The sequence below is a fragment of the Nothoprocta perdicaria genome, unplaced genomic scaffold (genome assembly GCF_003342845.1).
Source record: "Nothoprocta perdicaria isolate Ctin4 unplaced genomic scaffold, notPer1 scaffold_78, whole genome shotgun sequence".
NCBI classification, from domain to species: Eukaryota; Metazoa; Chordata; class Aves; order Tinamiformes; family Tinamidae; genus Nothoprocta; species Nothoprocta perdicaria.
In genome coordinates, this window is record NW_020456065.1 from 3,099,921 (window position 1) to 3,115,287 (window position 15,367).

General features: G+C 39.8%; 1 protein-coding gene across 3 annotated transcripts in view; it reads left to right on the forward strand.

The window, feature by feature from the left end:
• USP25 (ubiquitin specific peptidase 25) overlaps positions 1-15,367 on the forward strand; it is a 71,812-nt gene that overhangs the window by 29,091 nt on the left and 27,354 nt on the right. For all 3 annotated transcript variants that reach the window (XM_026051640.1, XM_026051642.1, XM_026051641.1), the window contains 8 exons: positions 3,360-3,446; positions 6,665-6,802; positions 7,667-7,743; positions 8,447-8,520; positions 10,008-10,156; positions 12,470-12,597; positions 13,438-13,533; positions 13,867-14,028. In XM_026051640.1, coding sequence (XP_025907425.1) covers positions 6,686-6,802; positions 7,667-7,743; positions 8,447-8,520; positions 10,008-10,156; positions 12,470-12,597; positions 13,438-13,533; positions 13,867-14,028 — 803 coding nt within the window. In that variant the 5' untranslated portion in view covers positions 3,360-3,446; positions 6,665-6,685. The remainder of the gene's footprint in view (positions 1-3,359; positions 3,447-6,664; positions 6,803-7,666; positions 7,744-8,446; positions 8,521-10,007; positions 10,157-12,469; positions 12,598-13,437; positions 13,534-13,866; positions 14,029-15,367) is intronic.

The following is a 15,367-nucleotide window of genomic DNA, read 5'->3' on the forward strand; positions in this document are numbered from 1 at the left end:
TCAGAAACGCTGCCCCGGCATGAAGGGCTGGTGTTAGGAAACCATGAGCTGAACTGGGGTTGAGACTTGCAAGAGGCATCAAGGACGACAAGAAATTGTGCTCCTCTCCTGGTAATATRAACGCTAAGCAAGGAGAACATGGGGTTGTTAAATATAGCAGATGATTTAGAGACAGGGGACTCAAGGTTGAGGTATTTGATGCTGTCTTTGCCTCAGCCTTCTTCAACAAGATGCCCCATGCCCCTGTTTGCAGATGGAGATGTGGAGCTCATAGAGATACGAGCTGCCACTCAGCAGAACACGGACAGTCTGGGGCTGACAGGACCCTTCTGAATGTCAACAAAGACAAAAGTGAATACTGTCCTTGGAGAGGGAGGGAGGGAGGGAGGGGGYCCCCCTTGCAGTGGCACTGGCAGGAAGGGACCGAGTGTGGAGCAGCTCTGCTGGGAAGGCCGGGGGAACCTGGGCCGACAGCRGCATCCCGCGGAGCGACAGGCAGCCGTGGGCACTGGTCACAAAGACAGGCAGCTGGGTCCCGGGCTCGGTGCCGGGGGGCACATACGGCGCATTGAGGGGAGTTCTGGCCCACCTGCCTCAAGAAAGACACTGAGAAGTGGAGTGAGTCCCATGGAGGGCCCTGGAGATGGTCAGAGCTGGAGCGCTGAAGCCATGAGGAGTGTCTGAGGGCCAGGGGTTGTTCATGCTGGAGGAGAGAGGGCTYTGCAGGGGACCCAACAGCCTCCTGCCCCTACCAGCAGGCCAGCCAGAGAGGATGGCCAGCAGGAGCCAGCCAGAGCCAGCAGGAAACTTTTTTATGCTGAAGACAGTTGAGCAAGTTTCTTCACAAGACTGTTGCACCTCTGTCCTTGGAGGCCTCCAGGACATGAGTGGACAAAGCCCTGATGAGGCGAGTCTGCTCTGGTGGCTGACTGGTTKTGAGCTGGTTGGACTGGATGAAGTCCTGAGGTCCCTTCAGAGCTGAATCGTCCTGTCATTGCRCCGTGATATTCCCGTTTTCTTCCTCTCCTTTCTTTATTGTCTGAACAACAACAACAACAAAAAGTGATTGGCCTCATACACACTCTTGTAGGATGCATATTTACATGRCAGTGTCTGATTTCCAATCATCTGTGAAGTCCTGTCTTTGCACATGCTTCTCTTCCCATAAAGAGACAAATTCCTGAAGCCAGTGAGGCTCAGCACACCATAGCTACAACACGGTGCTGTCCTGGTGGCACTGCTGGCAGTGCCTGACCGAGTGTGACTGTGTGTTGTAAAATACTATTCCTGTGCAAAAATGTGGTTGACGCTGTGATCCACAAATATACTGTGAAACTAGATTCAGTTTTTGAAAAGATTAGTATGTAAAAATATCAAGAAATCTTGAACAGAATGAAGGTGTTGAAAAGGAAAGTATTAAATAATCGTCTTAATTATTCTTTGTGGCAGAAAGAGCAGAATTTCAGCTTAGTAGTACGAAATTCCATGTTCACAGATCAAAAGTATAGATTAAAGAAATGTGGCTGTTCTGAAAAATATCTGGACTGAGTTCTGGGTAAAAATCATAAACTTCTGGTCATTTTTCTGTCTTTAATTTGTGTATATTATGAAATTGGCCAGCTCTGTGGCTTGGCAGTGATGGCGCTTGGATTAGCCCTGGAGAGCAGCCAGTCTTTGGACATTATATATCATCAGCTGGTTTATTTTGTGTGTAAGACATTGCTATGCTGGACTTGATGAAAAGCCCACTGGTGGAATGCTGTTACATCATGAGATATAACTTCAGTTAGTTTGAACTTCTGGAATAACATAGAATTAAATATTAACATTTTCTGCTCCTTAAGTAAGTAAACAAAGGACTCAGTGTTTTGATCCTTCTTTGCAAGGTAGGGTAAAGGAGAACCTGCTGTTTGAACAGCAAAGCAAGAAGAAAAGTTTCCCTGCTTGACTGTCTGTGTTGATTTAAGGAGGTCAGAAAGGCCTTTTCTGGTCAGTATTTTAGTAGGTGTGTTCTTTTTAAATCCCCAAATGATAGAAAATACAAATTTGTTTGTCTGGATTTTTCTTAGAGATGCAGTATTTCGGGATATGGGAAGAGGTCAAACTCAGAAAAGGCTCCTTTCTGAGGGGAGTTGTGAATGCCGCAACTTTTAACAAATGCATCTTTTTCCCACCTTTAAGTGTTCTATGTTCTTAGAATAAACCTAGTGACCTGTCACAATTTGAGTTTCACTTTCATGGCACTATGGAGCTGGCACTTTCATGGCATTATGGAGTTGAAACCCCACTAAATGTGTTGTTYGTGAAGTTTTAAGTCCTTATGTGCATGGGGACAATTTGCAGGGTCAAAGCATATTGCCAGGGTAGACAAGCTCTCCCTTTCCAAAATAAATAGATAATATGTGATCAGGGAAAGTTATTTATAAATAACAGATTGTAAAATCAAAGATGATAAAAGCAAATGGAATGGAAAGAAGGGCAAACCTGTCATGTGCTTCTGTGATTATGAGCATCTTTAAAATACTTGGCTCTGTCTGTGACCCTTTCCTTGCCTAATTGCTGGTCTGCAGGAATAAAGTGGAGGTCGTAAGTCTACCTCTAAGGACTGCTGGATCTTCAGCTTAAGAGGTAGTTCTTGCTCTTGCAGAAGAGCAATGAATGGTTCGGCTGTGTAGGCGACAGTGAAACACTTCATTTCCGAGCTGCTGCTTTGGACTTGGCTTTTGCTGTCCAGCTGCTTCTTCTTGCAGGATCTTGGCCTGGGTAGTTTGTTAAATGACACTATGGTATTCCTCATAGGTGTGCCTGTAGATGCCTGTTTTCCTACCTTAGTGTCTGTAACAGCATTTCCTTACTCACAAAAACATTTAAGACCGTTTCCTTACACTGTTGGAAATTATTCACTCCTATAATAATAGGAAGAAAGGACAGAATGCAAAAAAAATGGAGATAAATACGAGTGGATTTTAACTGCATGTACAAAGATACGTTGTCTTCATTGGGAAGTTAGATTCTAAAGAGGCTATGAGATTAATCTTAAAGGGCTAAACAGGTTCTAATTTCAATTTGTTTTGAAAACTGACAGTTACAGAGTTAATGGAACTCTTATAAAGTGTGATTTATTCCACTTGTCTGCAGTATTTCAATTATGTGATTACTGAAGTTATTTTTTAGTTATGCCATTTTCTTGACAAGAAATAATTGTCCTCTATTGAAAATACATTAAGCAAATYTAAGTGAAATAATGTAACTTCTAAATGAAACTTTAGCATTGCTTATGTTTACATTCACTTCACTAAGGTGCGTTTGGAAAGTTTTTTTCTTGCAGAAATGTTTATTTTATTTTTTTTTCTTCACAGTCATTATTTAACCTGCTGGAGTTTCGAAGGCTAGTTTTGAATTTCAATGCTCCTGCAAATGCTCAAGACTTGCCCCGAAACCAAAAGGTAAAATTAGAACCTAACTTCTCTGCTAGTTACAGGTATTTCTCTATTGTAATGGAATTTTACACTGCTCGCTATTTCAAAGTAATGCAAGTTTTGCAGGTGCCAGTTAACATTTCCCTGAGCTTCCTACCCCTTCTCTGGTATAAAACATATTTTAGTCTCTCAGTAGAGTACAGAGGAGGTGTTAAGTCATCCAAAGTTTGATCACAGTTCTGCTGCTTAGACCAGATCCAATGGAAGGAGTTGGCTAACACAGCTGTAGCAGTACTGACTTTAGTGGGAAAGCATTTGTAATATGAATGCAACTCACATAAGCAACAGTGTTTTGTTGTAGTCCCCTCACACTGTGCAGTTACAGGCATGTTCTTCTGTTACCCCATATATTTTTAATCTGYGTAGCTTTGCCAACAACACTGCTTGTGTTGGCTTGGCCACTTCTGTGTTTTGCGGGGAGACATTCATTACTTTCAGCTCACGATCAGAGATGAAACTTTCTGTTACTAGCTTGTGTTTTTTGGCTCTCTCGTGAGGGAATTGTGAGCATATGTTTTCCCCACGTTTATTCTGGTACTCATGTACGATTGGGGCTGTGGAGAGTGTGTGTCACTTGTCTCGTATTTCTTGTGACCTCAGATGAATGAGGGGAAAATGGTCATGAACTGAGGGGCAAAAGAGACCAAATTTTCTATCTTCATGAATGCCTTCTGAAAAAGACTCTGTGGAGGTACTTTGAGTTATGTGCTATGGAATAGCTACAAATGAGGAATGGGGAGAGGAAGTGGCTGTGTGCAACTTGAAGACATTTGATGCCCCTATTCTATTATGTTAGCAGTGAATTACTGCCTTGTGTGCCTTCCTTTCAAATATTAGAAAGCAGAATGTGTTGTGAGCCCATTCTCACCTTTTGGCACTTCAGATTTGAATAGAATGTTCAATAGCAGAAATAAGAGCTTTAAGTAAAAAAAAAAAAAAAGAAAAAAAAAGAAAACAAATATATGGAAGGCAGCATCCATTTTTGAAACCTCAAAGAATGTACCACATAGGGGAATTATCTTTTTATTCAGCAATTCAGTATTTGCTGTATAATTAGTTCTAGTAGCATCCACAAGTCCTTGACCTTGCTTTCAGGGCTTTCAGGTTTGAGAAGCAGTTGAAATCTAACAGGGGGTACAAAATAGAGAGCATCAAGACGCTGTCTTTGTAAAACTGCCTTTTCCAGCTCCAGAGGACTATTCCTTAGAAATTCTAACCATGGCAGACAGCATTAAGGCTGTTTGAAGTAGTGTGACATGGTCCAAGCTTAAATGGATTTGGGTAGGAACCTTGTTTCACACAAGCCTGCTAGGCTTTCTGCAGTGGTTTGTAACCACTTTTGTTGGCTATTAGGTTAACAGGAGGTAATGTTAACTTTGTATCTAACATTAAATTTCCGAATGGAATGTGATGTTAAACCCCTGTGCCCACGAAAAAGCCTAGATTTGTGTTGAAATATATTTTGTGGAAAATTCAGGGAAAAAAAGAGAATGTTTCACTGTTATCAAGGCTTCACAGTTATAACTGGTAGGTGTTTTGCAAGATGGACTAGAAGAGCAAGTAAAATTTCTTGAGTTTACATGAGTAGATTTTAGGTATTATGCAGAACATACCCCATTTCACTAAACATGACCATTTTCACTAAACTAAGTTTTTTAAACCCAAAGTAAAACAGACATTACATATGGAAAGTGCTTTATGCATACTCTATATGAATTCCATAAGCTAGGCTGAAGTGAGTGCTTTAATGAGCATGTGCAGTAGTTTCTCACCAACTGATACCAGTTTGACCAGCACCTGACATCTGTGCTGCACCTGAATGATATTTTATTGTTCTAAATACAAGTGTGTATTGCATGGCGATATCTTGCCAAGTATGTGGCAACTCTGTGCTCAGGAGTGAGAGAGATACTTGGTCTTTACAGCAATTCTAACATGTGGTTTAATCTCTGATGCTGACTGTTTGTGCTTCAGTTTATTTGCTTTTCATTATGTAGGCAGGAAGTATTTCTTTTGCCTCTCTTTTGGAAGCCAAAAAGCTCTATTCTCCATGAGCTATACTCAGGAAAATAGGTAGGCAGGAAAGCAGACTGTTTTTCTTGCTTCTGTCAATAGAAATAATAATCTGTTTACACTTTATAAAGGGAGAGTCTTCAGTGAAAAAATGAATTTAGAAATGTGCTAGGAAGAGAGYAGGCGTAACATGAATTCTCCTAGAGGCATAAAGGGATACCAGCTTTAATAAAATTAGTACAAAATATTCCAGAATATTACTTWAGGCTTTGTAAAGCCTTTCCAAAAGTACCTACTGGTAAGGCTATATGCTGTTTTGTCACTTTAAATAATGTCAAAAGGCTAATTTTTATATCTCATCTTATTTCTCATATTATTTTTTAGTAATGGATCCCATGGATCCCTCTTAGAAATTATTTTTCTTCTGTTCAGTTTCAGAGGCACACAATAATTTTAGGTAACATTGCCCCATTATCATTTAGCCAACCCACATGCTTAACTTCTACTAGATCACATTCGTGTGGTTCATTTAGGAATAGTTAATGCTTGATGTGTAATGATATGCCACAAAGGATCTCATGGGCTATTTTTTTTTCTTTTTTTTTTTTTTTAATAAAACTGGAATAAATTCCATACGTAATTCTCAGGATAAGGGAATCTCTTCTTTTCCCTTCTCTGTCTCCAAAGTTGGTTGTTGTTCGTTGTTTACATTAGCTTTCATTTAATTAGGGATTTCCAAATAAACTTGATGACAAGTGACAAGCAAAATCAGGGACACTRACCCAATAGAAACAATAATATGGGCCCTGGATGTGTAATGCAGAGTAGAAWGTCTTGGGAGTAACTGTTCTTTATTAAATACAGCTCTATACTGTCACCACTTGTCCTTTCAGACTTATTCCAAGTGAGACAAACATATCTAAATGCAGTTTTAGAGAGCTTTCAGTTTCTGAAATGTAATTTCATTTTCGTAGTATTCTAGAGAACCACCTTATTTTGTAAAATTTATAATTAAAAGGCATGCAAAACCACCTTAATAGTGCTACAGGTAAGCCTACATATTTCTGTGATGATTTTTATGAATTTTATGTTTAGTTYTTTTGGTATCCTTTCTATAAAGGATATTTTTGTTTTCACTTTGTAAAATGTTTTTAATTCTTCTTCAAATGCAGGAACATAGGAATCTGCCTTTCATGCGTGAATTGAGGTACCTGTTTGCACTTCTAGTTGGTTCAAAGAGAAAATATGTAGACCCATCTAGAGCGGTTGAAATCCTTAAAGATGCTTTTAAATCAAATGATTCTCAGCAGGTAATTCTCAAGTATTTTCATTTAAGTTTAAACATGTTTTCTTAAGTCTTCAAATAATAGGAAATACTTAAAATGATCAATCAAATTCCCAAATTTCCCCAGGTATTGCTAAGAAACTTCTAATTGCCAGTCTTTTTATTTGCCTGTAATATTATGTGAGCTCTTACAGTCACTTCTGTACACATATATGAGTTCCAGAGAGTATGCCTGTCATAATACATTTCTTTCTATTATTTTAGATATCTCAAAGTAAACTGACTGATTTTTGAAATAGGTTTTCAACTTTTAAAGTTGAAATAAACTTTTATTAATAGTTTCACACTGTTGCTTTTGGGGTTTATTTTATCTTCTAAGTAAGCTTTTGAATGAGGTTTACTCTTCTGATCTGAAAGGAGTATATCCAGGGCTGTGTATTAAAAATATACTATTTGCTTATCCAGATACTCGTTTAGAGAGTCTCATGTTTGGACTCATATTGTACTCATATTTGGAGAGTGAGCCTAAATGCTTTTCTGAGAAACACAGTGTTTCTTCAGATGCTTTAGCTTTTCCCACATGAGGTTATGTGGTTAAGGTATTTAATGACAACATGATGTATTTTTGCTCTATGAAAGTAAGCCAGTCACCACTTGATACCAATGGGTTTGAACAATGGGATGCATAAGATGCCTTTGGATTGCCAGAGTGTGAAAGCTGAGCCAAAATATTGAGGGTCACAGGCCAGTGCAATGTCTGAGGAGCATTACTGTGAACCCATGAAAAATAGCATGGCCTAGTCTTAAACCTAGTGTGGCTGTGGGTGACACCCCTTTGTTTTCTGTAATATATGCGAACCTGTACTGATGATTTTGTGTTTTCCAACAGCAAGATGTTAGTGAGTTTACACACAAATTATTAGACTGGTTAGAAGATGCCTTCCAGATTAAAGCTGAAGAAGAGAGGTAAGACTATTTTTTCCACATCTGTTGAGCATTTCTGACAATTGACATTTTGCTAAGAAAAAGCAATCTAAACAACCCCAAATCCACTCTCATTGAAAGACTGAAACAGATCAAACTCTGTAGCTTGTTTCAGTTGGCATGTTTTTTCATATATGCTGTTACCTTTTGATTTTCTGTGAATTATCTTTTTCCACCTCCTTATTTCATTGTGGAAATTTTATTGAATGACATCCAAAATAATAGATAGTAAAGATGGGAATTGTGAGTAATCTGCTAGGCTTTTTCTCATTTGAATGACCACAGCTTAAATACTTCTGCAGCTTGCTTCTGTTTCTCTTCTCAGAAGATAAATGCTCATGTTTGTGTAAGCAAACATCTGTGAAYTGCCTTTTGAATATGTTGTTTTTTCTGAAGTGTAGGAGGAAATAGTTTTTATTAAGGCCACCTATGATTTAACCACTTCAGTATTTATTTTGAATTTGATTGATATAACTTCTAGAATGAAATGCTTTTTTTTCAGAATATAGCTTATAGCTTTTATCATTGCAAATATGTGAATTACTGTCATTAGAAGAAAATACAAAATTTAGCATGCAGTTAGATGCTTAGCATTTCAATAATGAATTCAAAATGTTCTGCTTAGATTTGGTAGAGGCTTACGGCTTTGTGCTTGATCTTACAATAACACAGTTCATGTTTCCAGGGATGGAGAGAAGCCAAAGAACCCAATGGTAGAACTGTTTTACGGACGATTTCTAGCAGTGGGTGTACTTGAAGGTATGCACAAGAATTTACTTGGCCTTCTGTTTTAGCACCTGTTCAGTGCCTGCCTGAGTGCAGAGGGGAATGATGCAGTTGAAACATTTAGCTGTCTGCAGGTATATGCTTCAAGAATTCATATTTGGCCTGTGACAAACAGTTGGGCCTGAGAATATGAGACTGTTGGTAAATGTAGTGAATTCCAGTGATCTGGAAAGAGTGTTCTGATAGCTCTAAGTAAGCAAATGTGCATCCTTCAGTGAGGTTAGGGTAAGGTGCTGAGCATAAGTGTACAGCAAGAACTGAATAACAATGTATTTTTTTTCTACTATTTGTTATTAGGGTACAGAGAKGAAGTTATTATTTTTTAGTGGGATAGTGTCTCGTGTGCACTCTCTCCATCAGCTTTAACACAGTTTAAAATTTCAGTTACTGCATTTTGTTACAGACAATTTCTGCTGCGGATAATTCACCCTTTTGAAACTATTTTTCCTCTAAAACAACTAAGGAGCATGGAGATGGAAGCAGAGAGTGCTAAGGAGGAAGAGACTTGACAGCAAACTTCCTGTTCYTATCTGCATGTAATCAGCAGATTTATGAAACTGGAGTGCTCTCTTATTTCAAGGCAGCCAGCTACTGTGGAAGCATTTTAAATGTTGCTGGTTCTGCCCTTCTCCCAAGAGGGAATGAATCCCAAGATACTTTTGGATGAAGCACCTATAATCTTTAAAGAGGCTTCCAGATTATTCCTTGGTCTGGAACACTGTTTCTAATGCTTTGTTGTCATATTTGAAAACCATTCTCCATATTCGTTGTTAAGAGCTGGAATATTGTCTCCCTCCTTTACATTCTCAGATCTAAAGTAAGGAAATGTATAAACAAAAACAAACAAAAAAAAATAATGAAAGGAACTGGCTCATGTGAGGCTTCTGTCTGACTTTAGGAAGAAATAAATCAAAATTGTAAATTGAAATTGCCTGATGGCCATTTTTCTATCTATGCCTCAGCTTCTATCATTATACACTATTATAAAATGGCAGTATTGTTTTCAGGACAGAAATCCTGATCATTCTTTGCTGTGGTTAAATTATGCAAGTACACGTATGTGAAGAATTGTCCCTTATTAGAGGTTGTCTCTTAGTAGCAGTTTCACTGGCTTTGCTGTGTCTGAGCAGGGTTGTATTACCGAGCCCTTATTTGGAAGAGGAGTTTACACATGCTTTACATCTGCCTTCATCTGTAGTCCTGTGTCATTTTGAGTGTGGCTTGTAAGTGAAAAATATAAAAACAACATAAAGATGAGCTTCTTCATAARGATGAAGAGGAAAGTGCAGTCATTTTCAATGTTGTGTTCAAGCTACTTTTTCGAGTTCCTTGTTTTCAGGTGCATCATTATGAGAGTGTAAATGGGAATATCACTCCATTTACTAGTTCATGTGAACTTGGTTTTTGTTAGGTTAAATGTATGCGYCTAAAGCCTTGTCTGTTTACTCTCTCACATGAAGGTAAAAAATTTGAAAACACAGAAATGTTTGGCCAGTACCCACTCCAGGTGAATGGCTTTAAAGACCTGCACGAGTGCCTAGAAGCTGCAATGATTGAAGGGGAAATTGAATCTCTCCATTCAGAAAACTCTGCAAAGTCTGGCCAGGAGGTGAGTTAAATGCTCCTTCTTATGGCCATTCTTAACTTTTGATGGTGATTTTGAAGTCTATAGGATGCTGTGCTCAAGGTCTTATGAGCTGCAGTTAATGTACTCAGTGCTGCCTGGAGTGAACGTCTTGATAGCAGTGAGTGTGGCCAGAAGTTTTGAAAAACCCTGTTGTGCACTGTCCAAAGAATGCTGAATTTATTGGGAGTGTTCCCATTAAACTCAGGTCCCAGGTCATACTGAACTATTTCCTGAGAAAAAATGAGCAATCAGCAGGCCGTTGGTATTTTCTTTCTTGGTTTGTTTCTTTTAAGGTGACAGCCGTTCATCGCAGCTCTACGGGTCCTAATGGCCRGCAGAGTTGGATTGTTACTTTTAGGGGACCGTTACCTCTGCTGAGGTATCCGCTGTCATCTCTTGGTGCTCTTCAGAGGTCACCAAGTTAGCAGGGACTAAAAGGTGGCCGGGTGAAGCACCGCAGTGCTTGGCACGGGCTGCTCCCCACCGGCTGAACGCGGCTGCTCCACATGGAGCAGTGAGCCTGCAGCAGGGGAGCCGCGCGCGCTGCCGCGCCTGGGCCTGGGCCTGGGCCTGGGCCTGGGCCCGGGCCTAGCTGCAGAGCAGCCCTCTTCCTCCCACCCTACACGGTGTTTCTTTGTGGCAGGGCTCTCTAAAGTCACGATCTGCAGGTTATTGGTGGGAAAATGTGGTCATTGACGGTGCCCCTAAAGGTTGAGCCCCTTCTGCTTTACACAGTGCCTCATGTTTCATCACAAGGGCGCTAAGGATGTGAGATCCTGCAAGGTGGGTTCTACCTGAACAAAAAGATCAGATACAGCTTCTTTCTTGGCGCCAATCTTTGGCAGTAAATCCTACTAGCATGAAATCCTACTTCTTTTCATCGCATCAACATAGATACTGGTGTTTAATCACAAAGCCTGAGGAACCATACTGAAGTCATTCTCTAATTTGAAGTTATATTTCCAGTTTTGCGTGGTCAGCAAAAGGTTTATATGTTTATTTCTGCACTCCCTTTTTCTGGTTAGCTAYTTTTTATCAAATAACAATCAGCCAAATTGTGTGTGTGTCTATAATATTATTTTCAATAAATATATTTTTAATAAAATATATTCTTCTTTAATACGGCACATATATAAGCAAYTTATTGCAATGAGCATGTTTTCTGAAATAGAAAGGAGAAAAAATAAACACCTCATATCTTGGTACAGTTCAAAGCGTGGTACCTTTATGCAATATGTAATCTTGTATGTAGTACCATGAAAGCAAAATWGTTCCATCTTATAAGCTGAAGATTGTAGTTAAAACTCGTGTCCATTCATGCATAATATGTCAGTTCAGCTATAAATTCCTCATTAGAAATGTCAGGCTTGTGGGGTTTTTTTTCTCCTATTTGAGGTTTTTTTGAAACTACAGTAGTGGAAAGCTACGGGAAATGGATGATCATATGCTCTTCTGTAGCACTGAGCTTTGAATTCTGTGAAGCTGCCTGGATTTTAATCAGTTCAGCTTCTTTGCCTGTGAAYATGGAAGTGAAATAGCCTTATAACATAGCGACAATGGTGACAAAATTAGAACGTTAATGCATTAAGTCCTAATCCAAAAATACATAACTGTAAAATTACTGGGGCCAAGCAAATAAGTAGTATTTTCCTGGACTTCAGAAATTAATTTATGCCTGCTGCTGCTGTTGGTAGTTTTGATCAGCTGCTAACGCCCCAGAAATGTTACTGTGGAAATTTGGAAGATTTGGAATTACTGAAGAAAGCTGCATTTCTCACACTTTGTACAAAGGCTTTGTCTTCTAAACAAAGACTTCACGTGGTATTTGTGCCAGGGCAGTTATCAGATATTCCTGGTGTGCTAATGGATGTGGGGATCATTTTATCCAATAAGTAACATTCCTTTCTTCTTGTTCCCATGCACTGCTTTTAATTGTGTGTTCAGCTAGCTTTGTCGTTATTTTTATTACTGCAAATGCCCAGCCACGGAGTAGGATGTCAGCATGCACAGAGCAGAGAGTTGCTTCTTGTTCCAAGAAACTCAAAAGCCAAATTGAAGGAAGGATGGGGTCCATGTCYATAGATGTGGCTGCTTTCAAACAGAGCAAGGCAAATGTGGTCTTATTTTGCAGGGAAGCTAGAAGATGGGACTTTGGAAAGCTTACACCGACTCACTATCTTAAAATTAATTTCTCACACAGCTCTCAGTATGCAAGTGGGATACTGTTGTGTCTGAAATATTGGTATTTGCAGGCATTGACTGTGGGGTTTTCTGTTCTTTTTTTCTTTTGTTCAGCACTGGTTCACTGAACTTCCTCCTGTCTTAACTTTCGAGCTCTCAAGATTTGAGTTTAATCAGGCTTTGGGGAGACCAGAGAAGATACACAACAAATTAGAATTTCCTCCAATTTTATATCTGGACAGGTACAGTATAATATTGTCAGCAAAGCCCTAGTATGAATATAAATTAAATCTCATCAATTTGGTAAAATTGCTAGTGCATCTCACAGTGACTTAAATTACAGTAAATTTCTAGCTGGACTAGTTGTAATTTTATGGGTTTCAGTGTTTCAGAAAATGAAATTACAGTTTCAGATATGCTGCTTTGTGCAAAAACCTGCTTACAGTTCAGTCCTGAATGCAGTTTATTGCTAGCTAGTTGTATACACAGGCAAAACGCCTTGAAAGCTCACATGGGCATTAAAGGTGTGTTTATTGCTCCCTCTGGGAAAGAGGAAGAGAAGTCTCATATTCCACGTGGTTTCAGACACGCTACGTGGCTCGAATGAAGATAACTTGAAACAGCATACAGATTCTCAACATCARTAAATGCTGTTTATATGTAGAGGCGAAATATCATCATGGATTTGAGTTAAATACAAGTGTTTTTTGTGAGTCTGAGCAATGAAACAGGAGTGTTGCTGCATGGATGCTGGAAACGGCACCTAATTTAGAAGTCTTCTGATAGGTGTTTCCATACAGATTTGAGAGAGGCATCTATGATACAAACAGAGCTTCTTAAAATTGGGGTGAAGAATGGGGTTAATGTTCCTTCCATCATCTGGAAGTTATGGGAGGGGGATTTAGGGGTTTGCTTTGCTTTGCTTTGTTTTACRGCTTAATGTGTTGTAGGTGAAATAAATCAGGTTCTAGAGAGCAGGAGGTTTCTGTTGGCAGTAAATGCTGTGGCTGATGGGTGCAGACTTCACTGTCGGTGTTGTATACCATGGGCTGACCTCTCTTTCTGACTTTCATGTTTTACAGGTACATGCACAAAAACAGAGAAATAACAAGAATTAAACGGGATGAAATCAAGAGACTTAGAGAATACCTCACGGTTTTACAGCAGAGATTAGAACGGTACTATAGATAACTGTTCTCAGTGTAAATGCAAGTAAAGAGGGCTATATAGAACAAAATARCTCGCCTATACACTCCATGTGTGGGAGTTACTTGTTCTAAATCTCCCTGCTGTCTCTCTTTTTTTACTGTTTTACTTGGAAGGTTGTATAAGAGTGGTACTTTTGATGCAATAAATATATTAGGAAAGGTTTCTTTTATTTAATTGTAGCCTACCAGAAAACCATTTTTCTTTCTTTCTTTTTATTCTTTTTATTCTTTTTTCTTTCCTTTTCTTTTTTTTTTTTTCCTGTATCTGTGAGTCACGGCATTAATACGTTTTGTGGTTAACAGATATTTAAGCTATGGTTCTGGTCCTAAACGATTCCCCTTGGTAGATGTGCTGCAGTATGCCCTGGAGTTCGCCTCCAGCAAGCCCGTCTGCACGTCTCCCGTGGACGACCTGGACGCCAGCGGCCCCTCCGGCGGCGCACAGCCCGCCCAGAGCGCGTCCAGGTACCGCCGCGCGGCAGCGGGATCCGGGAGAGGCGGGAGGGAGCGCGGCCTCCGCGGAGGCGGCCCGCGGCACTCGGCCTCTCCTCGTGCAGCCTCCGCGTTCTTCCTGGGCTGGTTCCTGGTGTGGCAGATGGGGGAACGTGTCTGCTGCGCTCCTACAAGTGTGCATTTTATAAGCAGCTTAAAGAGGGAACAGTTTCACAGTCCAGCTGAGGAGCGTAGTCCTTTGTGGTACTGAACACCAGCGCTTGCTTAGTTTTCTGAACTCGTCATCACTTACTTGCTTGAAATGACACCTATTCTCCAAATAAACGCAGTGTCTYGTGATGTCAGTGTTTCTAGGTGACCTGTGTTCTCAAGTCCCTGCAGGTGGACTCTTAAAAGCCCCCACGTGGCTTCTTGTGTCAAACTGATATGTTAATTTTTTTTCCATTTCAGTTTCACAGCTTAAATTGCTGCCATGAAAATGCCAAGAACTAAATGTTCTGGCTGTTGTTATACCGAATAGGCACATATCAGGGAGACAGAGGTCCCACAATGTTATTTTACTTGTTATGGAGATCAGGAGAGTTACCAGTTTTATAAACTGGGATCGGATTTGGCTGTGTGGACAGTAACCATGTACATCAGAGCTTTTGATGGTGGCCCAGTCAAGATTTTGTACTTCAGAGGGAAGTGAAGTAAATGAGTCTAAAAGGCCTGGGGAGGTTTTCAGATGYCTTACTGTTGTAATGCCAGTTGAGATGCTGATGACTGATAAGGAAAGACAAATCTAAAAGATAACACTATTTGACTGTACTACAATATTGAAAGTACTATAGTGTGTTCAAGCTGCTCTGGAGGAGGTTTATACTGTAAATTGTAGGTATTGCGACTGTTTTGTCAACCTTTAGAAATATGAAAGTATGAAAGCACGTTATGTGAAGTGACGCTGTCAGCTCTTCGTGTTCCCAGGATTTTTCAGATACTAAAGACTGCAGGTTCCTCAGGCTACATCAAGCTGCCCTACACAAAGTAAATAAACAGTAGCTTGCTTGAAGGATCTTTACATTCATGTTGTGTGTAGGATGGCTCGTAGGTCTTGTCGATGATGGGAGGAGAAAAGCTGGTAACAGATTTTAATTTTTAGTGTTCTCTGGTAGAATTCCTCTGGGCTGGTTAATTTAAAATTTAGGTTACAAGGCTTGTTTAGAACAAGGTTAGCTAGTGTGGTGCTATATTCTAGTGTACATAAATACCAGAAGTGTTTCATTATTGCTCTTCCTTTAGCATAAGCCATAGGTAAGTGATCACAGAAAGGAAGGCTGCTAGGGGAAGATCATAGAATCATAGAATCATA